The sequence below is a fragment of the Oncorhynchus tshawytscha genome, linkage group LG23, assembly GCF_018296145.1.
Source record: "Oncorhynchus tshawytscha isolate Ot180627B linkage group LG23, Otsh_v2.0, whole genome shotgun sequence".
NCBI classification, from domain to species: Eukaryota; Metazoa; Chordata; class Actinopteri; order Salmoniformes; family Salmonidae; genus Oncorhynchus; species Oncorhynchus tshawytscha.
This window is the reverse complement of record NC_056451.1, coordinates 3998485-4025869: the sequence shown is the minus strand read 5'-3', so window position 1 is coordinate 4025869 and position 27385 is coordinate 3998485. Positions and strand designations below refer to the sequence as shown.

Genomic DNA, 27385 nt, shown 5'->3' with positions numbered 1-27385 from the left:
GCAAGAACAGCTCAAAAAAGCAAAATGAAAAATATCAAATCAAACTTTATTTGTCACATGCGTCTAATACAACAAGCTTAGACTTTACCGTGAAATGCTTACTTACAAGCCCCTATCCAACAGTGCAGTTCAAGAAGAGTTAAGAAAATATTTACCAAGTAGGCTAAAATAAAAAGTAATAATAAAAAGTAACACAATAAGAATAACAATAACGAGGCTATATACAGGGCAGGGGGCACTGGTACCGAGTCAGTGTGCAGGGTTACAGGCTAGTTGAGGTAATCTGTACATGTAGGTGGGGGAGAAGTGACTATGCATAGATAACAAACGAACAGTTTGCAGTGTACAAAAGGGAGGGAGGGGGGGGGGGTTCAATGTAAATTATCCGGTGGCAATTTGATGAATTCTTCAGCAGTCTTATGGCTTGGGAATAGAAGCTGTTGAGGAGCCTTTTGGTCCTAGACCTGGCGCTCCGGTATTGCTTGCTGTGTGGTAGCAGAGAAAACAGTCTATAACTTGGGTGACTGGAGTCTATGACAATTTTACAGGCTTCCCTCTGATACCGCCTATTATATAGGTCCTGGATGGCAGGAAGCTTGGCCCCAGTGATGTACTGGGCCGTTCGCACTACCCTCTGTAAAGGCTTACGGTCAGATGCCGAGCAGTTGCCATACCAGGCGGTGATGCAACCGGTCAGGATGCTCTTGATGGTGCAGCTGTAGACCCTTTTAAGGATCTGGGGACCTATGCCAAATCTTTTCAGTCTCCTGAGGAGGAAAAGGTTTTGATATTTCAAACTAATTTGTTCATTTAATTAGTATCACACGTCTCCAATATTGTAATTAGTAATTCAGCCTATTTAGATGTTGAAAAGTAGTCACTGTGCTGTTTGGTATCATTGTGTGCACCACACTGAACATGGACCAAAGAAAGCTGAGGAGAGATTTGCCTGAGGAGATCAGAAAGAAAATAGACGAGCATGGTAAAGGTAAAGGCTACAAGACCATCTCCAAACAGGTTGATGTTCCTGTGATGACAGTTACAAACATTATTAAGAAGTGTAAGGTCCATAGAACTGTAACCAACCTCCCTGGGCATTGCTGCAAGAGGAACATCTTCCCCAGATTGAACAGAAGGAGAGTGCGAGTGGTAGAAAAAGAACCAAGGATAACTGCCAAAGAGATACAAGCTGAACTCCAAGGTGAAGGTAGGTCAGTTTCTGATTGCACCATCCGTCGCTTTTTGAGAGAAAGTTGGCTCCATGGAAGATGACCCAGTAGGACTCCACTTTTGAAAGAAAAACATAAAAAAGACAGACTGGAATTTGCTCAAATGCATATTAACAAGCCACAATCCTTCTGGGAGAATGTCCTTTGGACAGATGAGTCAAAACTGGAGCTTTTTGGCAAGTCACATCAGCTCTATATTCACAGATGAAAAAATGTATCTTTCAAAGAAAAGAACGCCATACCTACAGTACAGTGAAACATGGAGGCTCGGTTATGTTTTGGGGCTGCTTTGCTGCGCATGGCACAGAGTGCCTTGAATCTGTGCAGGGTACAATGAAATCTCAAGGCTATCAAGGCATTCTGTAGCAAAACGTACTGCCCAGTGTCAGAAAGCTATGTGTCACGCCCTGGTCTAAGTATTTTGTGTTTTTCTTCATGTATTGGGTCAGGCCAGGGTGTGGCATGGGGTTTTTGTATTGTGGTGTGTTTTGTCTTGGGGTTTTGGTGTGTGTGTATTGGGATTGTAGCTAGTGGGGTTATCTAGCAAGGTCTATGGCTGTCTGGAGTGGTTCTCAATCAGAGGCAGGTGTTTATCGTTGTCTCTGATTGGGAACCATATTTAGGCAGCCATATTCTTTGAGTTTGTCGTGGGTGATTGTCCTTAGTGTCTTTGTTCCTGTCGCTGTGTTAGTTGACACAAGTATAGGCTGTTTCGGTTTTCGTTACGTTTATTGTTTTGTAGTGTTTTGTGTGTATTCGTGTTACGTTTGTTTGATTAAACATGGATCGCAATCTACACGCTGCATTTTGGTCCGACTCTCCTTCACCACACCAAGAGAACCGTTACAGAATCACCCACCACAAACGGACCAAGCAGCGTGTCAACAGGCAGGAGCAGCCCAAAGAGGAGATGGGTAAGAAGGATTTCTGGACATGGGAGGAGATCCTCGACGGGAGAGGACCCTGGGCTAAACCAGGGGAGTGTAGCCGCCCAAAGGTGCAACAGGAGAAGAGGCAACAGAGGCAGCAGCAGCAGGAGCAGCAGCAGCTACAGTGGGAGAGGTTGCACCACCTGGAGAAATGGACATGGGAGGAGGAACTGGACGGTAAAGGACCCTGGGATCAGCCTGGAGATTATTGTCGCCCCAAAGCCGAGCTGGAGGCAGCAAAAGCAGAGAGGCGGCATTATGAGGAGCTAGCACGGCAGAGCGGATGGAAGCCCGGGAGTCAGCCCCAAAAAATTCTTGGGGGGGGGCTCACAGGGAGTATGGCTACGCCAGGTAGGAGACCTGCGCAAACTCCCTGTGCTTACCGGGGGGCTAGAGAGACCGGGCAGGCACCGTGTTATGCAGTGGTGCGCACGGTGTCCCCAGTGCGGGTGCATAGCCCAGTGAGGTATATTCCAGCTCCTCGGATCGGCCGGGCTAGAGTGGGCATCGAGCCAGGTAAGGTTGGGCAGGCTCGGTGCTCAAGAGCTCCAGTGCGCCTGCACGGTCCGGTCTATCCAGTACCACCTCCACACCCCAGCCCTCCGGTAGCAGCTCCCCGCACCAGGCTTCCTGTGCGTGTCCTCGGTCCAGTACCACCAGTACCAGCACCACGCATCAGGCCTACAGTGCGCCTCGCCTCTCCAGCGCTGTCGGAGCCTTTCTCCTCTCCTGCACTGCCGGAGTCTCCCGCCTATCTAGCGCTGTTAGAGCTTTCCTCATCTTCAGCGCTGCCGGAGTCTCCCGCCTGTTCAGCGCAGCCAGAGCTGCCAGTCTGCATGAAGCAGCCAGAGCTGTCAGTCTGCATGGAGCAGCCAGAGCTGTCAGTTTGCATGAAGCAGCCAGAGATGTCAGTCTGCATGGAGCAGCCAGAGCTGTCAGTCTGCAAGGAGCTGTCAGTATGCAAGGAGCTGCCAGTCTGCAAGGAGCTGCCAGTCTGCAAGGAGCTGCCAGTCTGTAAGGAGCTGCCAGTCTGCAAAGAGCTGCCAGTCTGTAAGAAGCCGCCAGAGCTGTCAGCCTACATGGAGCAGCCAGAGCCTCCAGTCAGCGTGGAGCAGCCAGAGCCGCCAGTCAGCATGGAGCAGCCAGATCTTTCAGTCTGCCAGGATCCGCCAGTCAGCCAGACTCTTCCAGATCTGCCAGTCAGCCAGACTCTTCCAGATCCGCCAGTCAGCCAGACTCTTCCAGATCTTCAGATCCGCCAGTCAGCCAGACTCTTCCAGATCTGCCAGTCAGCCAGACTCTTCCAGATCTGCCAGTCAGCCAGACTCTTCCAGATCTGCCAGTCAGCCACTTTTCCAGATCTGCCAGTCAACCAGACTCTTCCAGATCTGCCAGTCAACCAGACTCTTCCAGATCTGCCAGTCAGATCTGCCACCAGACTCTTCAAGATCTGCCAGTCAACCAGACTCTTCCAGATCTGCCAGTCAACCAGACTCTTCCAGATCTGCCAGTCAACCAGACTCTTCCAGATCTGCCAGTCAACCAGACTCTTCCAGATCTGCCAGTCAACCAGACTCTTCCAGATCTCCCGAGCTTTCTCTCACTCCCGAGCTTTCTCTCCCGAGCTCCCGAGCTTTCTCTCACTCCCGAGCTTTCTCTCACTCCCACTCCCGAGCTTCCCCTCAGTCCCGAGCTGCCTCAGTCCCGAGCTGTCCTTCAGTCCCGATCTGCTCCTCAGTCCAGTGGGTTTCTGGGTGAGGACTACTAGGCCATGGTCGGCGGTGAGGGTGGACTATCCAGGGACGCGAGGAGAGGGGACTAAGACATTAACTGAGTGGGTTCCACGTCCCGTGCCGGAGCCGCCACCATGGACAGATGCCCACCCGGACCCTCCCTATTGTTTTGAGGTGCGTTCGGGAGTCCGCACCTTAGGGGGGTTCTGTCACGCCCTGGTCTAAGTATTTTGTGTTTTTCTTCATGTATTGGGTCAGGCCAGAGTGTGGCATGGGGTTTTTGTATTGTGGTGTGTTTTGTCTTGGGGTTTTGATGTGTGTGTATTGGGATTGTAGCTAGTGGGGTTATCTAGCAAGGTCTATGGCTGTCTGGAGTGGTTCTCAATCAGAGGCAGGTGTTTATCGTTGTCTCTGATTGGGAACCATATTTAGGCAGCCATATTCTTTGAGTTTGTCGTGGGTGATTGTCCTTAGTGTCTTTGTTCCTGTCGCTGTGTTAGTTGACACAAGTATAGGCTGTTTCGGTTTTCGTTACGTTTATTGTTTTGTAGTGTTTTGTGTGTATTTGTGTTACGTTTGTTTGATTAAACATGGATCGCAATCTACACGCTGCATTTTGGTCCGACTCTCCTTCACTACACCAAGAGAACCGTTACACTATGTTTCAGTCGCAGGTCATGGGTCCTCCAACAGGATAACAACCCCAAACATACAGCTAAAAGCACCCAGGAATGGATAAGAACAAAATATTGGACTATCCTGAAGTGGCCTTCTATGAATCCTGATCTGAATCCTATCGAACATCTATGGAAAGAGCTGAAACTTGCAGTCTGGAGAAGGCACCCATCAATCCTGAGACAGCTGGAGTAGTTTGCTCAGGAAGAGTGGGCCAAACTACCTGTTAACATGTGTAGAAGTCTCATTGAGAGCTACAGAAAATATTTGATTGCAGTGATTCCCTCTAAGGGTTGTGCAAAAAAATATTAGGTTAAGGGTCCCATCATTTTTGTCCATGCAATTTATTTGTTTTATTATTTACAATATGTTGAATAAAAAAATCTAAAGCAAAGTCTGATTTATATTAAATATGGAATACACAATGGTGGATGCCAATTACTTTTGTCAGTTTCAAGTTATTTCAGAGAAGATTGTGCATCCTTTGTTATTTGTGGAAGGGGTACCAACAAATTTGAGCAGTCTGTATATATATGCTTATGTGTGTCTGTGTACCTGGCATTCACAGCCAGGTCACCCATGATACAAGTCGGTATCCATGTCGGGAGAGGACGTGGAAGTCAGCCACTAGGGGCAACAGTGAATACTGTTACCTTCAAGTAGGTTTCGGTTTTGCTAGTGTAACAGTATAACTTTAGTCCGTCCCCACGCCCATACCCGGGCTCGAACCAGGGACCCTCTGCACACATCAACAACAGTCACCCACGAAGCATCGTTACCCATCACTTCACAAAAGCCGCGGCCCTTGCAGAGCAAGGGGAACCACTACTTCAAGGTCTCAGAGCAAGTGACGTCACCGATTGAAACGCTATTAGCGCGCACCTCCGCTAACTAGCTAGCCATTTCACATCCTTTACACTCACCCCCCTTTTGACCTCCTCCTTTTCCACAGCAACCAGTGATCCGGGTCATGGCACCAATGTAACAGTATAACTTTAGTCCGTCCCCTCGCCCATAACTGGGCTCGAACCAGGAACCCTCTGCACACATCACCAACTGACACCCACGAAGCATCGTTACTCATCGCTCCACAAAAGTCGCAGCCCTTGCAGAGCAAGGGGAACCACTACTTCAAGGTCTCAGAGCAAGTGATGTCACCGATTGAAACGCTATTAGCGCGCACCACCGCTAACTAGCTAGCCATTTCACATCGATTACACTAGGGCTTTGTGGATGGGGCTGGCAGATGACTAACATCTGATTAGAAAGTTGTTTTTGACATTTTAGTTTGAAGCCCTATCGCAAATCTTAACTCCTACCTTAACCATTCTGAGTTAATGCCTAACCTTTGAGGTAATTCCTGAACTTAACCTTAAACACTTCGGAATTTGACTTTTAGAACCACTTCGAAATTTGACGTTTGGGAATGAACATCTAATTCTGATGTGAGCTGGTGTTAAGGTGTGGTGTCCTCAAAATGAAACATTAACCACAGATTTAAACATAAACAAATACATTTGGAGTACCATGACATGAACTGGTATGGGTCTGTAATATAATACATCCACAAAAGAGGATGGCAAAGAACAAATACAAAAGCATTTAATAAAAAAGACCACTGTAATCTTTGTATTGGATATAGTAATCTATTTCATCTCCATATCAGAAACAAAGACCAGCAAGACAACTTACTTCACAGCTGTGGCCTATGATGAAATGTTTAGCCCCAGACAAAACTATGCGCATTGGTGCTGGAGGCGGCTTGTAAAACGCATCCTATCAGATTAGAAATCACAGCAATGGGAACTCTTTCTGTGCTTTACCAAATATGCTCAAGAGACATGAACGACTACGCATGGTTTCATTCACAGACGTAACGAAACACTGACTACTTCAGATATTTGCCTCACAATACCGTGATTAATTATGATGTATTACCTCCAACAGATAAATGACCTCCCCATACAAACACGTTTGTTACCACATCTCTATATAGGATAAATGACGAAGATTACTTTAATTTTCTTATTCACCACTATGCATGCAATAGGCTACCTCCCCTTTACAACTACGACTGTAAAGCAACACTTACCCTTCAAGTCCCATTGGAACAGTCTCGTGGCCTCCGGAGTATCCTTTGAAGTATATACTGTAGGCTATCTGTTCAGCGCAGGGTGTTTGGAAAGAGTATGGAATAAAAGTCAGCCGGTACATTTTATGTTTACAATACAGTACCAGCAGTAGAAGTGCCCTGTTCTTACCTTAAGACACAAATCCAGGGGGAAAGGACTAAAACGGTTATTTGGGTGATTACGTGTTTCTTGTTTCCCTCATTCTCTCCCTCCCTTTTACCAGTGCATTCGCCCTCGAGGAGCGGATACAGACAGTTCACCGTTAATAGCGTATATGCAACAAACATTGTATTGTTGGCCTAATACAGTCATCATTATGCTAACAGTTTTAAAAGGCAGAGAGTTGGATTTCCCATATTAGGTTTACAAAATAGTTATACTTATATGTTATGCATGTGTTTGGTAGGCTATTCGTGTTATTGATTTAAGCTACACATTTATCAACCCTGATGCTCCCTTTAAATAAATATCCAACTCAATCTCCAAAGAAAACGCCATAACTGCATCATAAGAATGGTAACAGGAATCTCGTTTTGGAGTGAAGGAGTGTGCGGGAGGCCCAGAGTATTAGTTATTTTAACGTGGTGAATCAGTGAACCAAGTCACTTGGCAAGTGCCTCCCACAGTGCTAGTCTCACGCAGGTGAAACTGACAGAAGGTTACGGTAGGTTTGAACTTGAACAGTGTTGTCATTTTTGGAGATTGACGTTTGTGGAGACAGGAGATGAGACGCGCGCGCCAACAGGATACATCAATCAAAAACGCACGTAAAATGAATTAACAATTTCAACATAAGCCTCTCCAGTCGACAATACTACTGATCGAATTGTGTCTTCCTACACAGGGTGTGTGTGTACAGGATTAAATAGCATTTTGTCTCTTTTCATTTCCTTTCATCATCAGCGAAGTAAAGATTAGAGATGAGATTGTGAGAGCTCCCTTTAGAAGGCACAGGGGATCTTCATTCCTCTGCCTTTGTGATGATATTGATGATGATGATGGCCAAGTGGACAGTTTGATTTTTGTGTGGCAAGCTAGTTATAAAGAATCAATATTATATCAAGGGGCAACTTTTGTGATAAAGGACTTTAGCCACTCTAGCTATTCATCATAAGTCTGTAGCAAGCAGATAGGTCAAAATAAATGATATTGCTCGAAAGAGTCTGTCTTCTTATCTCTCTATACCAGGGGAATGGAGGACACGCCGATCGATACAGTAGCTGCGGTATACTCCTTGCAATTATCAATAGCTGATTTTGTCTTCCCAGGGCTGCATCTATTAATACCAGATAATAACATCCTTTTGGACATAACTTCTAAGGGGATGATGGAATTTCTTACAAATGTACTCATTGGATGACCTTGTTGTCAATGAAAATGTATCGCACTACATGTTAGACATAGGGGAAAAGACCCAGTCCAATGCAATGGAAAACTCAGCGGTAGGCCTATCTTGAAAGCAAACCCAGAGGATCCCCTAACAAGGTGCACTATAGGAAATTAAACGATAACCTAACAATGTCACTTATAATCTTAATTCTTAGGTTAACTGACATATGTTAAGATATTATCACATTATCAGATCATTTGCATTTGGCTGATAGGCAGCTGTTTGATTTAGGGACAATAGGAAAACTGCACTTTTACTGATGCAATTGTTGTTGTTGTTTTTTTATTTGGGGGGGGGGTATTTAAAGGGCTATATATAATTTCAGACATATTCAGGTGTTAGAATGCATTCGTTTCTGCATCAGGGAAGAGAAACAAACTGATAGTCTACTATGATATGAAAAATAACTCAATTAATTATTACTTACCGTTTTCTACGTGATTAAAACAATCTGAATTTTGACAATCGAATAAAAAAATGTTGGACGTAAACCATACAGAGATTGACAAAATATGGTAACACAGGTGTTTGTCACTCATACAGCCCTTCCTCCGAATGAACCCCTCCCCGTCACCCCAAGTCCCACCCTTGCAAAGTAGGTTACTAGGCTACAATGAAAATCACAATTTGCAAGAAAATGTAGCCAGGGCATGTTTATTTAACACAGGAGAACATTGAGGAAGAGAATAAAACACGCTATATTATTTCACAGGTGAAAATACATTATTGATTGTTTGTTATAGCCTATCTTGAACTGAAACTGAACTAAAACACGTTACACACCAAACATGTTATTGTAGACTGCTGCAAATAAACGCTTTTTGTGGATATGTTTTTATTTATTAATAGTGTATCAAAATAGGCCTCCATCCAGCACAGCATCACCGGTGTCAAATGTACAATGAAATACAAATGAACTCTCAGTGTCAACATTTTTGTTTCCAATGTTTTCTTCCACATTATGTACATTTAAAAACACACAAAAAAAACACTAGGCCTATATGATAAAATATAGAGCAAATCGTTCGCAATAAATTCATGTTAGAAGCTACAGGGAAACGAAATCTAATCAGACATGCATAAAGTCAGACCCATTTTCAGATTAATTTTATTTACGACACCTTAGACAAACCGATGATGCCGATGTTTGGAAACATGTGGCTATATGATATCAAATCGCGCCGTCGTGGAATCCATAGCCTAGTGTGAAGCTTCTGACTTTTAACTGTAACGGTGTGGTACATCCTAGCGGTCGCTCAACGCAATGGGCTGAACCTAGCCCAAGGTTTAACTCTCTCACACACAGCGCAGTCCCCACACACGGAGCTAAAGGCGAGGGCAGCAACGGCTACATCAAACCTCCCGAGTTGTGCTCCTGTTACGAACCATCAAGTGAAGTCGAAAACGACTTTCATGTCCGACATATTAGAACGTAGATCGATCAGAAAAAAAATTCTAAAGCTCTTTGGAAAGGACCGGGGTCTTCGGCGAGCAACTGGCGGAAGAGAGAGGGGACTTTGGAGAGCAGCTCGAGACAAACGCGCAGCCGGGAGCAAAGCACCACGAGGGGGAAGAGCACACCTAGCCACCCAGTGCTAGTTGGGGTGTATTTTCTTTTTTTATAAACGCTGATTAGACAAACGATTAGGTGCGTATAGAGGCAAAGAACTATTTCATACTTCATAACTCCGACAAGGCGCGCCGATTCTGAGAAGACGCACAACAAACTTTGAGTGGCAATTCGAACGAGTATGTTCCTTGCTTATCCACTGGCAATCAAACCGAACTTTTACAATTCTCCTTTACAACGGAATTGCATCATCAAAGCGCACGGGGAACAACTCACAACCATCCTCAAAAACTTTATCCGTCCCATCCGCTTCTAGCGGGTGTAAGGCGACTGATGTCCATCGGCAAGGAGTTTTTTGTTGTTGTTTGAAAGAAGATGCTGTCAATTATATGAAGATTTAAAAAAGACTGAACCACTTCAGGGACATTAAAAACACTTTCAGATGCACACAGCCACATTCAGGGGGAGTACTCAGTCGTGGGACAAAAGTTATCTAGCCTAAATAAGATGGAGGAAAAGATGGACGGAAAGTATGAGCATTGAGGCAAGCTCTTAGAATTCCGTCATCTAAATCATCACAAGTTCACAACTCAAGTGGAACATACTACTTAAAAGCATGGCTGACGTATGGGATACACGCAAGAAAAGAATTGCATCGATGAATCTCCAGCAGTGGTGAATCTAAGCTCCGTAGAAAAGGAGAAAAGCTGACCTTCCGCGACGTAGACCCCCCTGAATGCTGGGTGTAACAAGCGAGATTTTGTGTGTTGTTGGAGGAGGTGGATAGCTAGAGACGAGAGACAGATAGTCTGAGAGTGAAGCAGCTAATTGCTTAGTCTGTCCCTCATTACCATATCCAGTGTGTGTCCGCTGGACTTCAGCCAATCCCCCTCACACAGTACCATTAATCGCAATGCATTATTCACTATCATAATTATATACCGACATGCGCAATCCACGCAACAGCAACACCAGCTAATTCCCGTAATTTTTTGCAACCAGACTATTTGTGAACATTTTTTTTTCATTCGGTCGCTGCTGATGTATCTGCAAAAAGCAGAAACATCTCGCAGCGTATCAGCAGCATGTCCCGTCGCAAGCAAGCGAAGCCACAGCATCTCAAGTCGGACGAGGATCCCACAATAGCCGGGGTGGTGTCCGAAAATGGTAAGTCATGCTTCTATGCGCGGATGGGACAATCTTTTTATATGCATGTCCAAGTCTAACAAATGTATTTTTTCTCCGAATACAAGCAGGCATCTGTTCATGCTCTTGACCGGGACATAATTTGTGTTGAAAAGGCAGTTTTTTAAAACTTTATAATTTCGGTCATTTGACTTAAGATAGAATGTGTACGTACACCTATATGTCGTGGTCCCTGCGAAACTTTGCTTATGCGTATAGCTCTCCTTATCGCTTCCAGCGGTTTCATCATGTTGTGAAACCCAACACAACCTCCAAAAGGGTTGGGAACTCTTTATTTACTTAATCCAAGAACCAGCCTACCTGTTTAACTACAAGATAAGTCATTTGGTGACATTCCAATCTTTATTCAGAGCACGTTAAGGTACTATCAAAAAAACTTTTGAAGGCACTTTTAATAGCCTACCGTTGTTGGTTGTGATATTACCTAACAAAGCAACATAACACAAGCAAATGCAATGGCCTCAAATTGGCATTTAACAGTGTTAATTCGATAACACCCACAACACAATTTTATACGTGTCTTAGTAGGAAATGTATTTGCATGTAAAAACTAAGTTATACGAGTGCAAGTGAGCTATCAGTTTCAGAGTATGGTTCATAAGACACTGATAGTTTTCGTATCAAGAAACTATACAGTTTGAATCTATTTTAATATGCGTTCAAGTATTATATTGATCAAACATGTGTTTTCTTCAAATGCAACCTCATCAGTTTGTGTGGATCTATGTCTCTCTCTCTCTCTCTCTCTCTCTCTCTCTGTCTCTCTCTCTCTCTCTGACACACACACACACACACACACACACACACACACACACACACATACACACATGAACACACATGAACACACACACACACAGACACACGATGTAAACATTTAAAATAGCAAGCAATGTAATTATGTTGAACATACCACGCTGCACATCATATTTATGCCTTCAGAATTTGAGAAAGTATTTACATCAATACATTGTATCACATTTTCTTCCTAAAAGAGGACAATACATAGTCGTTTTGATGTATTTATGTCGGCATACTGTAGGTTATTTTCCAGTGTCGATGCCTATCCTGGCATTCCACGGAGCGGGTTGCATATTTTGCGATAGTTTAAGTGTATAGCATGTTTTGTCATGGAAATGTTTTTGTTTACTCCCTCACATAAATGTATCACACTTGGTTTGTTTCCTATAGCTCCCGATGTCTACACGATCAGTTGACAGGGTTAGCCGTGTGAAAGGGGTCACTCTTTTCTAGTAATCTGTGCTGCATGCGCTTGAAGAGTGTAAAAGCGTTTAATTAGAAAACTAAAGTGAAATCTTCACCCAAAGCACACACACAACGAAAATGCATGTCAGTTTGTTTTTTATAGCCTATCCGGACATTTTTTTAAATAAAAATTGTTCCTCCATATATTAATGTTGAACAAACCTTTATCGAATACAAATCTTCGACAGCGTTTTACGTCAGGCTCCCGTGATTTGTCTATAATGTAGTCTAATGCACATGTAAATTCATAAATGTGTAATTGTCTATGATTCATTATTCAGTAAAGATTCATTCAATATTTTACTTACATTGTATGTTTTGTTATTTATTTTACATTTCAGGAATCGTGATCTAGCTACATAATTATTTGTAAAACAATTTAAATATCTGCAGCGTGCAAAAGTTCCTATATAACTTAAAAAATAATATAAATATATTTAAGTTGAATGCAATAGGTCTAATTCATTTGATAATTTATAATACCTCTTTGTTTCTCTTCTTGTGCTGAAATAGTGTCTGTCCACTTAGTGCCCATGGGTGAGTCCAACATTTCTAACGCAATCCAAAGGAATTTTCTAGTCATTTTAACAGCATTCTGAAATTACCAACATATTATTTTCCCTCTTTCTATTAGATCGAGGAAGAGTGTAATGTGTTAGTCAGCATTTCTTATTGACTATCCATACAGCTTACGTGGTATTCTCGACAAATAACTGTCATTATCTTGAGCCATCGCTGACCAGCACATACAGCATCCATTGTACTGATCCTGTAAAATAGAAAAAGTGTGATGTCATCCCTAGGGACAAATAACAGTCCTCTTTCCATATGAAGATTTTAGGGTGATCGAGTCACAATGCTGAGCATGGGTTGTGATTCATTTATTTATGCATTGTCTTATCATACCATGCCATGTGTTACACATGAATAGGGCAGTCAGTGTCTCAAAAATGTAATGTAGCTAGCTAAGCTGATTGGACAATACATCACACTTGCCTCACTTGTTGGTTTATTATAGCAATGAATTGCAAGAGTTAAGCCAGCATTAAAGTATAATCTGTATATCAGGTTAGTAATACATTCTCTTGTGTTTGTCAAAAACCAGGGACAGTAAAATGGCATCTATTGATTACAGGCATATATGCTGAAAACAGCGCGGTTCTGATTGTCATATGCCATCTATTGTGTTTTAGAGGGTAATAATAACCTTATAAAGGAAAACATTCATTTAAACATGATCCTCGTTAACTATAAGGGAGGCTTACGCGAGTAGGAGGAGGAAGGAAATCAGTCTTTCCAATAAATTCAATAAGAAGAGAAAAGAAGTACTCGATGTGACACATACTCAAGAGACTACTGTCATAGGCCTGTTCAAGAAAAAGTCACATATCCTTCTCTCATATCAAACAGCTGTGTCAATGAGAAAGCGATCTTCAGTGATGTTGGCTTGGATATTTTCCTCTTAGGGCAAATAGATTTGAGTGGAACACCTCTCCCCTTCTGTCGTGTGAGTCTTTACTTTTGAAAAGAGATGAAGATGAACATAGTCTGTGGATCACGCTGCTACCAGCTCTCAGAGTCTCACGTCAGAATTAGACATTCGTCCATGTCTCTCGAACGGCAAATTTCAATACTGACTTGTATCATGGGTGACCTGGCTGCAGACACCGCTACACTCACTCATAGACACGTGTGTGCAGAGATGCACACACACATGTACACACACAGACCACGCGCCATACATGATTGCTGTGTGAGAACTACCGACGCCATACTGCTTAACATTTTAGGTTGAAGTCGATTGCTATGGACGATCCTTTCTATTGTTGGAAGAATGGACTGACTTGCTTGTTGTCAGGACAAACTGTGCTTCACTGAGAGAAGCCTTCTCAAGCTTTGGACAAAAGACAGTGATAGACCATTCGATAAGATACCCTACAATGCAGCATTTCCGCCGACACGACCTAAAGTAACCATGCCACTTTATGACGTAACTGTGATCAGTTTACGTGTTGCCGTTGTACAGCTACTGACAACACTATTGATTACCGTGCCTGAAGTTGAAATGGGGTATTTTTGGACAAAGGAATTCAGAGGGTCCAATCCTCTTTCAGTACACTGTTAGGACTTAACGTCCATTCTGTTAGTCGCTGACTTGGCTGATTGTGTGTAACCTCTCAGTCACAACACAGCAAGGGAACATAGGCTTACAGCAAAGAGATGCTATACCTATGGAATAAAAAAAACACCCATAGTAGATGTTTTTATGTCATATCTTTATGGGTTCCTGGTTCTGCAATTCAGATATGATGCTGTTGCTCTCGCCTGCGTTAACACCTCCTGCCTGTGTCCAATTGGGATTTATCAGTTATTTAAATCCCGCCTCGATTTGACCTTTTCTGTGCTTAGGGCTTTTGTGGGGAGTTTACATGGTTTTCCAATGTAGCACTTTAGGGCCCTATTGTGTGGTGGCCCTGAAAAGGTAGGATCGCATGCAGTGCCAACAAGCCTCTGTCTGGCCTGGCCTGGCCTTCCCCCCCCTCCCAGCCACTTGCCCTGAAGTTGGCTGGTTAGAAGTGCTTTGATAGAGCTCGCTGACTTAACCTTTGCCTACCTCGCCCTGCCAGGGGGCTGCGGCTCGATGTCAAGCTCATAATACAATTAGAACATCTGTCCCATTGACCTTGGCAGCGCGGCTTACCCCTGTCCTAGTGACAGTGACAGGCTTTCATCTCAATGCTGCTACCTCTGCATCTAGTCCCTTTAGAGCTCTTTCCCCAGGGGTGAGGGAGCATACACACACACACACACACACAATTTTCAACTGAAAATACAACTATTTAAAGTGAATCCTCTCCAACCATTCATAATGTCAAACCTCTTTAAGTGACAGCGTTAGGGTGTCTGCTAACACTTAAACATTTGCAAATGAACGAGCGAACCGAGAGAGGGAAAACATATTGAAAGGGATAAAGGAAAGATGATATATAGTGAGGGAACGTCCTGAAAGCAGTGACAACATGGGCTGTATCCGCACTTCCCCTTCAGCGAGGCTTTGTTTGGCTTTTGTTTTAATCCTCTCTCACCATTTCGGTAGAAGCTTCTGGACCACCCACACTGCCATGCCAAATATGTTTCCAAGAAGATGGAACCCCAATATGACTGTCTTTTAATTACAACCCCTAGCACTTAAAAACACACAATAAATATAATTCCCCTTGACGAAGAGGAACTCGGCAACATCATGTGACAAACAATCATCCGGAGAGAGCGCCGTCATTGAATAATGTATTGCATGCGCTTACACAAACAAATCGTTAATGTTTGGGCTAGGGCCACATCTGCATGCAGTGACAAAGGCCCCTCTGTTAGAGAGGATAGGATATTACTGTACCACTCTGCGTGAGGGCCAGGCCTGTGAAATAGAGAGCTCTGCTTGGTGGGGGACTGCTCTGCAGGTGCGGATGGGGATGTGTGTGACGGTGCTGGTGGGAAGATCCGAGAGAGGAGCTGTTTGAGACGTGGCATACATACATCACCACCGGCTCTGTCTTGGAAGGAGGCAGCAGGGATAGTCACAGCTGTGTGTGTTATGGAGGGGTGGCATTTTGGTCATGTCCTCTGCTCCCTAGCCACCTTGATGGGACAGTTGTAGTACAAAATAAATAGGGTAGACGGAATGTAAAAGTAACAGGGAAATGGGGGGGGGATAGTGAGAAAAATAATGCAATGGAAAAAAGTAAATCGTACAGGAATTCCAACATTCTTAAACCCAGCAGGCATCCTTATTTGCCCTCCTCCTCACCCCCTCTCTCACAGCTTGGGCTGGATCTATAGCGATTCATCTCTCTTTTAAAGATCCTAAGCTCTCCTAAATGCTTGAGAAAAAAATGCTTTTTAAAGGGGAAGAGGAGTTGGCGAGTCCGGGGATGTGAGATTAAGGCTAAACTCGGACCTAAGTGGAAGTGCTCGGTAGAGGGTTCAGGCGATGCTATCATGTCATCAAGCATGTGATATCATAAGAAACAGTGTTTGTTTAGCTAAAGGAGAAGCATTTAAATTAGATAATGTAATTTCCTGAGTAAAAAGCTTTTGTGACTTGTATAATAAACAAAAATATTTTCAAACCTTTTAGGTGCTTTTTATTTATTTTGCATGATTGTTGAGTTTATATGAATTGCAAGTGTGTGTGTGTGTGTGCGCGCGTGCGTGCTGGTGTTTGCATGTATGACTGGGGTGAAGGGGTGGCGTGTGTGTTTGCCCTGCTGTTAGTGAATCTGGAAATTGTTAAAGGCCCAGTGCAGTCAAAAACATGATTTTATATTTATTTCCACACTGAGGTTGGAATAATACTGTGACATTTTGAAAATGATAATGCCATTTTAGTGTAAGAGCTGTTTTGAAAAGACCACCTGAAATTTCAGGCTGTTTTGGTGGGATGGAGATTTGGAGATTAAGACCAATAAGAAAGAGAGTTCCTAACCTCTCTGCCAATAACAGTTAGTTTTCAGTTGTTTTCCCCACCCCACTCAGACCGTCCTAGAACAATTCTTGCTTGGAAAATTGCTCTTTGCTAAGAATCTATTTGAGTGTCTTTTTGACCATTTTAATTGAAAACAATCACAGTAAGGTACTTCATTGTTACCCAGAAATGATTTGATATTAATATAAAAACGGCTGCATTGGACCTTTAAGAACGGAGAGTTTGTAATTTGCTCAATAATTTGCTAAATTCATTGCTCAGTGGCTTTCACAGAATCAGTAGAGAGCATGAATACCTCGTTTGATATTAGCGATCAGATTAGCCGTTTCAGTTAGCATGCCGAAGATTGCCGAGCAAGATATTGGATACAATGATTCAAAGTCTTACAATCCCCCTATTGATTGTGTTGAGCTTCATATTTGCATTTGAGTAAAGGAAGACTCTTAAAGAAATGAAAACCGCATTGGATTTTGTAATACCTTCCTTTCTAATGCTATAAGAAAATCAATACAACCCCCCCACACACACACACACACACACACACACACACACTAAACAAGATCTAGCCTCGGCCTCATAGAGCCTAAAGAACAACCTACGTCTTATGTGTATTATACTTCCGCTTGAAAAGTACAGTTCATTTGTATCTCTAAAAATCTGTTTCATTTACCACATATGTTTTATTTGCAAAGATTTGCACCAGAATGAGAAAACCAACCCCAAAATCAAATGCTTATCTTCCCAGAAAGAAGTCTCTAGTTCTCTCAATAAGACAGCGATACCCTTCACAAATTTAGTCATGAAATGATATTCCTATGTAACAAACTGTACATTCAAGATTGTAGGCCTACTAACCAAAACAAATATATATATTGAAAATTGGCATTATACTACTGCTTTTATTTTAGCAATAGGGATATGGATGATACACATATGACTTCAATCAGGTCACAAAGTCAATTAAATAAATGAATGTGGTGTTGTGTTGTGTTTCTATGACACATCTATGTAGACCAACACATTGTGGCAAAGAAAGGGATTGTTGAAAAGTAGTGATACCTCAATTTCTGATTCCTGTTCATATATATAATTGTTCTGAACAGAAGGACATGGCCAAAATAGGCGCTACAACTTAATGCCGTTGGAATGCAATGAACAGTGTGTGATATCCACATCCTAAAATAATTTCCCTTCAAATTCAATGACTTACAGTAATCTCGCTATAAGGAGAACTCTCAATAGATTCATTCAATAGATTCATCTTGAACATGCAAAAAAAAAAATCAACAAAATCTTAGATATAGATAACAGATATTAAAATACAAATCACTATTCATCAACATTTATGTTGTGTGTTTGGGCATAGGCCAACAAAGGCACTCACTTACGAAGCAAATTGTATGAATGAAATGAGAGACTGACATTAACTGCTATAATAAATGCTAATAACTAAATCGGTTTATAACAATGCCTACTCATTGAGAACATTGACCTTTCACCCTAAATTATGGAAATGAGCCCGTGTCCGTTGATCGGCTAAGGGGATTTCGGCCTTCAATCACGGGGCATTGCTCTTTTCATAGTTTTGTATTGGTGTCGTGTGAAGTTAATAACTATTTCACAAAATGTATACGTAGGTACATTTGTGCAAATGGAAGCTGTGTATCCTATACCACTAAAAAAAATGTATGTACAGCACTAAAGACACAATTTATGAAAAATGCTGTATGAACTTGGCACAATTCTTTCATGCCTGGCTTCCACTGCACGTCATGTTTGTTGTCATATCGTTAACTTAATTTTGTATATCTTCATTTATGCCATTGTGTCACACCATACAGGAAGAAATCAAATAATGCCTGCCACTGGCGTCACTCTGCCCCCAGCGTGTTCCTGGGGACGAGCTAATAGCCTTTCCAAAAGCCTTTATGTTGATTATTAATTAAGTTAAAGACACCGGACCCTGATGGTGTAGTGTAGTCATCCCGTTGGCCAGAAATTACAGGAAGAGTGCTGAATTATTTCACTCATGACTCATTAAACTGACACGTAGGCGTCACGAAGGCCCGTGACACAGGTCGGCGATGTCGTGCCCTTCGAAGTGAACTGAAGCACAGAGCAACATAGGTTCTCTCAATGTTTTCTGCGTGTTGAACGAACCACTGTAGTCTGTGAAATGTAAAACGTTTGGATTGATTTGGAGAGAAAAGAGGGATCATTTATGGAAAGGGGAAGGTACATAGTTTATATTTATGTTGTTGGTGTGTGTGTTCCAGGAACACCTGTATAATACAGCCTCATCCACAGCCTATTTTGGCCATGGCCACAACTTTTGTCTAAATAGTAAAGAGGAGGACACATTTTTTTTATATTGGGGATGGAAGACATATGTATGTTCTGACATTTGGAAAATTCTTTTGAACAAAAAAAATGCTACCCGAACCAGACTCCATACTTGTCCAAATGTAACACTTAACTGCTAGCATCAACACCGCATGTGTCCTAGTATGTTCCTCCCATTAGTTGACTTGTGGCTGAGTGGATCCCTGTAGAAGTGCCATGTTTGGTTTTGCTTTGATTTTCATTTCACCTGTGTTTGTTCCTTTGCCCTCACAAGCAAACACGGTCACACATAAGCACCTACAATACCCTATTATCTCTCTCTCTCTCACACACACACACACACACACACACACACACACACACACACACACACACACACACACACACACACACACACACACACACACATGCAATATAAACATGACTCCCTGGGATGGCATTTTGAATTATGTTTTAAAACACTCCTGCACTAAGGTTAGGGTTTGTGTGGGAATACTACTTTAATATCTTCACTCCCTACTACTGGGTGAAAAAGCATTTGTCGTGGATCTGTTTGATTTATTTTCTTTCGCAAATCATCATACAATTAACTATCTTTTTAGTTTTATGGAGTTAAATTTGATGTTAATATTTAAATTTCTATCATTATTGTGACTTACACACACACACACACACACACACACACACACACACACACACACACACACACACACACACACACACACACACACACACACACACACACACACACACACACACACACACATATATATATACATACACATACACATATTAAATTACATAATATACTGATTGGAAATAAATAGTCTTGAAATGCATTTTCAGGTTGAAAGAAACCACTGAACCATAGTAACCTAAAAGGTGGTCCATGTCTTTATATTTGACCATTTGATGTTTTCAAAGGTTTCACTCACATCCACTAATTCTCTCCTTGTGATTTTTTTTTTACACACATGTTAAGCACTTCAAAACAAGCAAATTATGTTTCTGAGTAGAAGGAGCTAGAAAACCTCTGCACATTTCCTTGCTGTTCTAATTAGGTGTCTATGGGTGTCAAGTCATAGTGGCTGGGGTCTCTGAAGTAAAACAGTCATGCAGTTTTCCATGTAGGAGAGTAGCAAGCTCCCACTATGGGAATAATTAAGACACTGCCCCCCGCCCGCCACACACACACACACACACACACACACACACACACCATGCGTCCACTTGAACATGAGATAAGATAAACAGATAAGCAGGCATGCATTCATGGTTTGATCAGGTGTGAATTAGGACCATGATCGGGTGAACATACTTGCTTTCTTGGCACTTGACGGCAGTATGTGGAAGAGGAAGTGGCTTCTTACAACTGTGATTAAACATGTGTAACTAATCAGAGACTGCTGCCATGGCACTAGCATGTCATTTGTTGAGTCTCATTTCAAAAAGGGAGAGAGAGGAAGAAAGATGAACAAACCTAACTGAGTAACAAAAGCGGCATGTTACTCATTTAAAAAGAGAATGTTTCTCATTTCAGAAGATGTCATAAGGGCACAATTTTCGGTAATTAAAATATTTTGGGCTCACATCCTCCTTTACATTATGGGTAACATTTCCCAGTACATTCTGTGAGAAATAAACAACAACAAGTCTCAAACATTTTAATTTGAAACATATCCTATAAATATCTCTCAAAGTAGAATACACTAGGCTTCCATATTGCATTGCAGCTAGTCACAAGCAGTTGCTGAAGGTTGCATTTATTTATTCACTTTAGATGCAGGGCTTATGCATTACCTTAGTAATGCTAAATGAAGAGGCTCAGGCATTTGAAATTCAGGTGGAAATGACGAGGCTTGGATAGCATAGGAGAATCCTAATGGGCCCATCAAAGGCCTGATTTGTACCCAACAGACGAGGCAGCTGTGAATTGTATGAAATATTGGAAATCAATAGCTTCTATGGAATTTCATTAAACGGCAGTATCCACAATTGATAGGCCCTCATAATTTGATGGATTGCACAAAGAAAATTATTAGGTGGGCTCTATTGAGAGGGCTCGAATGTGCAAAACTGGGTCTTGAGAATTGTTGAACTAGGGCAATTTGTTCAGAGTAAAAGAAAAGAAAATAATATTGATTTTGGTCACGTTAAAGAAATAAAAAAAAATGTATTAAAGGTTAAATCTTTGCAGAACTGCTCTACAGAATATGTGTTGAAATTCTATTGATTATTCATTCATTCATTCTCCTTTTTTGTCTCCCTCCCATCACTCTGACTTTCTCCCTCCCCCTTCCATCCCCTTCTATCCTCAGCCACAGGAGAAGTGCTGGATGACTCAGACAGTGGGAATGAGAGCCGTAGTGGGAGTGAGGAGACCCACGTGTGTGAGAAGTGTTGCGCCGAGTTCTTCAAGTGGTCAGATTTCTGTGAACACTTGACGAGCTGCATCAAGAACCCCCTGGTGCTCATAGTAAATGAAAACGAAACCGAACCCTCCCGGGAGTATCCTGCAGAGTCATCGCCCTCGCCAAGCTGCCATAGTGACCAGGCAGACAGTGAGGACGCTGGAGAGGGCAGCAGCCACAGCCCCGGTGAGGACGATGAGGGCGGAGAGATAGCCCTGGAGGGAGGCAGTGCCCTGGACAAGGAGGACGAGCCCATGGAGCTGTCTCCTGAGAAACCGGTGGACCTCGAAGTGAGTGACGCCTCCCCAGAGCCAGATGGTGCTCTACCTCAGCTTAGCGATCCTGCCCCATCCTCTGTGAAGAGCTACAGCATGCCGAGCACCAACGTCACTCTGGAGACACTACACAGCACCAGCGTGGCAGTGGCTCAGTTCTCCCAGAGTGTTTGTGCCGCGGTGGCCGGCAGTGGGGTCTCCCCCTTGGCCATCCCCATGATCCTGGACCAGCTGATGGCGCTGCAGCAGCAACAGATCCACCAACTCCAACTAATCGAACAGATCCGCAGTCAGGTGGCGTTGATGCAAAGGCAGCCCTCTGTCACCCAGCTGGCCCAGAACCACCACCACCACAACACAGTTGCTGGCTCCCAGGGGCTGTCATCTTCCAACCAACTCCAACAGTTACACAACTTCATCACTCCCCCTGTCCACCAGCTGCCCATCAGGTTGCCCTCACCGCTAAACAGCCTGGGCTCCTCCTCCCTCACCTCTGCTATAGATGGTCCCATCTTCTCCCATACCCAGCAAAGTAGTAATCAGCAGTCAAATTTTTCGATGCCGAACACCACTTCAGCAAACTCCTCTTTCCCACCATCCAGTGGTAATGTGCTGTCATCTCTACTGCCTTCCTGCATGACTTCAATCACACACAGCAGCAGCGGAGCTGGATCCGCTGCTGGAGGAGGCATGAGCAGCAGCATTACAGCTCTGCCAAGGAATTCCAACAGCCCCCCTTCACTAGGCCACAACAGCCTCCTGAGCACCAGTCCCTCCAATCTACCACTGATACCTCACAGTTCATCTAGTAGTGTCATCTTCCCAAACCCGCTAGCCAGTATAGCTGCCACTGCCAATGCACTTGACCCACTCTCCGCTCTGATGAGGCACCGCAAGGGAAAGCCCCCTAACGTGTCTGTCTTCGACACCAAGCCCAGCTCCGAGGACCCCTTCTTCAAGCATAAGTGTAGGTTCTGTGCCAAGGTGTTTGGCAGTGACAGTGCCCTGCAGATCCACCTGCGCTCTCACACCGGCGAACGGCCCTTCAAGTGCAACATATGCGGAAACCGGTTCTCCACCAAGGGCAATCTGAAGGTCCACTTCCAGAGGCACAAGGAGAAGTACCCGCATGTCCAGATGAACCCTTATCCCGTGCCAGAATACCTGGATAACGTGCCGACCAGCTCAGGCATTCCGTATGGTATGTCCTTCCCCCCAGAGAAGCCGGTGACCACCTGGCTGGACAGCAAACCTGTTCTCCCCACAGTCCCCACCTCAGCCGGGCTCCAGTTCCCCCCAACTCTCCCCAGTATGATGGGAGGCTACGGTGATTCGCCGAGCCTCACTCCCCTTAGCAGATCACCCCAGAGGCCCTCCCCTCCCTCCAGCGAATGTGCCTCTCTGTCACCTAACCTCTTCACAGAAGCAGGCATGATCACCACCTCACAGTCTCCGCAGCCCAACTTAGGGGACGACATACCTCCCATTCTTAAACCAGAGGGCATCCACCTACCCCCAAACCTCCCCACTTCCAGGCCTGGTGAGAACAAGACCACCACCGTTACTCAAGTGGTCCTCGCCACCACGGTCACCGCAACCACATCCACTAGCAGCTGTACTGAACCCATCATTGCCCCCTCTGTCTCCCATCCAATCCTCCCCATGATCTCTGATCAGTTCAAGGCCAAGTTTCCGTTCGGCGGCCTTCTGGACTCTATGCAAACGTCCGAGACCTCAAAGCTGCAGCAGCTGGTGGAGAACATCGACAAGAAGATGACAGACCCCAACCAGTGTGTCATCTGTCACCGTGTGCTCAGCTGCCAGAGCGCCCTTAAGATGCACTACCGCATTCACACGGGAGAAAGGCCTTTCAAATGTAAGGTCTGCGGCCGAGCATTCACCACCAAGGGCAATCTGAAAACACACTTTGGGGTCCATCGTTCCAAGCCCCCTCTTCGGGTCCAACACTCCTGCCCCATCTGCCAGAAGAAGTTCACGAACGCTGTGGTCCTGCAGCAGCACATCCGCATGCACATGGGGGGCCAGATCCCCAACACCCCTCTGCCTGAGTCTCTCCAGGAGATGGACACCGACCTCTCCTTTGATGAGAAGAGCTTAGATGCCATGAGCAACTATGATGACGAGCTACTGGATGAGATGGAGGCAGCTATGGAGGACGAAGCAGAGCTGAAAGAAGGAGAAGAGATGATGGACCCATCCAAACCTCTCCATCCATATTCCGGAATGTCCCCTGGTCGCTCCCCACCTACCTCTGTTATCTCCAGCATCGCTGCTCTGGAGAACCAGATGAAGATGATCGACTCCTCTGTCAATATGAGCCGCTCGTTTGGGCTGAAGCCCATGCAGAACTGTGGCCAGTTTGGAGGGGAGAACGACTTCTTCAACAATGACTCGCTGTATGCCTCGGGGGACCTGGAAGGCCAGAGTGTGGGAAGCCCAGCACTATCTGAGTCCTCAGGGTCCATGCAGCCCATCTCCCCTGCTCACAGTCACCCTGAGAGTCATCGATCCAAGTCCCCAGCAACACTCAACCATAACAGAAGCACTGCATCAGATGAGGGGCAGGAGAACAACGGGATGGCTACAGTGAAATCTGAGAAGTCAGATACCCCATCCCCGGCACCTGTGTCTGAAGGTAATGGGGCATTGGACCTGACTGCTAGCATAACCCAGCCTAGCAGGCACTTCATCAAGGAGGAGAACCACTTCAACATGATGTTCCTGAGCAGAGATAGAGGTATATTCAATGATCCTGACTTTGATATAGTTCATTTATTGTTAATTAATTTGTTTCCTCTGAAAATTAGATTAATATAAATCGCAATTTAATTGAATGCTACCCGAAATGTCTGAAAACATGGTGTTCCACATGTGTCATTTGAATAACATATGTCTCCGCTCTCCCAACTAAACATATCCTCTTTTTGTTTTCTCTCTCTAGGTCTGAGCAACTCTAGCTTGCTAAACACAGCATCCAACATGATCAAAATGGAGATGAATGGGCACAGGCACAGCAAGCACATGTCACTGAATGACGGTCCTTACATGCCCGTGGGCATCCAAGTGCCCGCTTCTGCACCCCAGACTAACATGAGCCCCAGTATCACCCCCATGCTGGCACCGCCAACTCCCCGTCGCACCCCCAAGCAGCACAACTGCCACAACTGTGGGAAGAACTTCTCCTCAGCTAGTGCCCTGCAGATCCATGAGCGCACACACACAGGAGAAAAACCATTTGGCTGCTCGATCTGTGGAAGAGCCTTCACCACTAAAGGCAACCTGAAGGTATGAGAGAGAGTATAATAATAATATATATATTTCAAGTATAAGAAGAAGGTTACATTTGTCTGCCTCAAAAAGAAAGTTATATAAAGAATATGAAAAAAGACCAGAGGCTCTTGAATAATAATGTCTGTTCCTTGTGTTTCCTGTTGACTGAATGCAGGTGCACATGGGCACCCACATGTGGAACAATGCACCAGCCCGTCGTGGACGCCGTCTCTCCGTGGAGAACCCCATGGCCTTGCTGGGCGGGGACGCCATGAAGTTTAGCGAGATGTTTCAGAAGGACCTGGCGGCGAGGGCCATGAACGTAGACCCTGGCTTCTGGAACCAGTATGCTGCCGCCATCACCAATGGCCTGGCCATGAAGAACAACGAGATCTCCGTCATCCAGAATGGAGGCATCCCCCAGTTGCCCATCAGCCTGGGTGGAGGAGGTATGACCTCGCTAGGGGCCATGTCAGGAGGTATGGACCGTATGGACCGGGTGAATGCCAGTGGCAGCCCTCCCATGACTGGGCTGGATAAGACAGTTCTGGAGGTTGGGGCTAGACGCCCCTTCGCTCGATTTATGGAGGAAAATAAAGAGATTGGGATCAATTAAGGACTTTATTATTATTAAGGAAAGGAAAGAAACTGCTAATCCAGTTTGAACTCTTATGTACTATATTATGTACAGATTACGTTTTTATTTGGTTTGGTTTTTGAAATATAATATTTAGTATTGGTTAGAGGTCTTTGCCTTTCGCCCATTCACCCCTCATTGATATTTCGCTCGTACGAAGAATACTTTGTCTCTTGTTTGAGAATATGTCGTCTTGCAAGATTTGCATGGTACTTATTGGTTTCTATCAGTATGTTTGACTGCTTTTAAGGATTATTTTTGAAAAGTAATATCTTGACTCAATTGTGATGGGCAAGGACTAAAATGAAGCTGAGCGAGCTCTTATACGTGCATAGACTGACTAGCTGCTGTTTGGCTAATGTTTATGTTTGCTCACAAAGAGCAAGGGACTGAAGTAAATTGGAATCATGGTGTTACTGCGCTCGCCTACAATTTTTTTCTCATGAAGTAGAAAACTTGAAAAAATGTTTCAACTATTTTAATCTTTACATTTAGTCTCCCAGCATTGTCTTATAATATTGTCCTGTGTCTTTAGTATTTATGATATTGACAAAAAAAAAAGCGGGTATAAGAAAATATATTTAATGACCCCAGCATTTTATTGATCCTTTTTTTCTAAACTGCAAACTTCATTTATAAATATCTCTTTCAATAAAGACAACATGTCATTTCAGTTGTACGACAGAGACACATTGTGAAGTTTTATTTGGATATCCAGCCAAGACTATGTGCAACATGTTTGGATGCACGGTGAAGAAGCGGAGATATCTGAAGCTGCTATTATCACAAACCTGCTTTTAACCTTTTGAAAGAAATATATGTGTATAGAAATACAGACAACTCTATAACAGGTATGCATATTTTGTACCACATGAAAATAGACATCCTTTGAGAGTATTTGTCATGTTTGTGAATGCACTTTTTAAACGAGACGTTTTTGTCTGTGACTTATCGTTCGTCTTTGACTGAGTTGTCGATCACAAATGGTTTTTAATTGTTTTCAGCGTACCACTCCTACTATTTGCAGAGTTTGGCCCTCTGGTACGACCTCTTATGCTACTCATCTGAGTACAACCTCATCCACTCAATCAAATTCTTCTCCAATAAAAAAAGAAAAAAATAGAGAACAGGTCACGTGTTTGACTGGTCTCCTTCTCTACATGTGCTGTTGTTATTATTTATTTATTTTCAGGCTGGATTCCTGGTTTCTTTCAAAAGGGTTTAGAAGGTTGTGATGAGATTAGATGAAGTTTTTAAAAAAAACAAGTGTCAAATAGTCTAGCCTTTGTTTCATATACCTCTTTCTCATTCTACTGTATATTTACTTAGAAAGACATGTTTGAAATAACATTTAAAATAAGCAATTAGTAATGTACTAATCGTACTAATCGCAGTTTGGACATTTTTTGTCACATGGAGTTCGAGAGAAACCCAAGACCTCAAGTTCAACAATTGATATTTACAGTTTTGTGCTGAATGTTTTTAGAAAACCCAAAGATGCAGAAAAAGTTCATAAAAGTTTAAAAGTAATACATGTGTAGCATTTCTCCATGAAGTCTATAGATAGACAAATCACACCACTCCTTTGCACAACACAAGTTGAAATGTCCCATTTGTGATCCTTTACTCTCATTAAGGCAGACAACTATTTACTGCCTGATGTTGGCAGTAAGTAAAGTTCCTGTCATTTGTTTTTTGCATAGTCAATTTCACTAATCCTCATTCTAAATATTTCCCTCATTTTAAATGTTGAGCTATGGTTAATAATTAAATCTAGGAGAATACCATTTGTACTTGAAACTTTAGTCCACTGTCTAA

The 27385-nt window shown here is 43.5% G+C and overlaps 1 protein-coding gene across 1 annotated transcript; it reads left to right on the top strand.

Annotated features, from left to right (window-relative positions):
- The first annotated feature begins 9292 nt into the window (after positions 1-9292).
- Positions 9293-26689, top strand: LOC112223133 (sal-like protein 3). The gene is made up of 4 exons (XM_024386120.2): positions 9293-10825; positions 21272-24397; positions 24602-24945; positions 25106-26689. The coding sequence occupies exons 1-4, from the start codon at positions 10744-10746 to the stop codon at positions 25544-25546; spliced, it is 3993 nt and encodes a 1330-aa protein (XP_024241888.1). The 5' UTR covers positions 9293-10743; the 3' UTR covers positions 25547-26689.
- Positions 26690-27385: the final 696 nt, after the last annotated feature.

Excerpts from the sequence above, each read along its gene's own strand:
- LOC112223133 (XM_024386120.2), top strand. The coding sequence starts at position 10,744 with ATGTCCCGTCGCAAGCAAGCGAAGCCACAGCATCTCAAGTCGGACGAG. Across the intron at positions 10,826-21,271 it reads CGGGGTGGTGTCCGAAAATG|CCACAGGAGAAGTGCTGGAT; the intron begins GTAAGTCATGCT and ends TTCTATCCTCAG. Across the intron at positions 24,398-24,601 it reads GTTCCTGAGCAGAGATAGAG|GTCTGAGCAACTCTAGCTTG; the intron begins GTATATTCAATG and ends TTCTCTCTCTAG.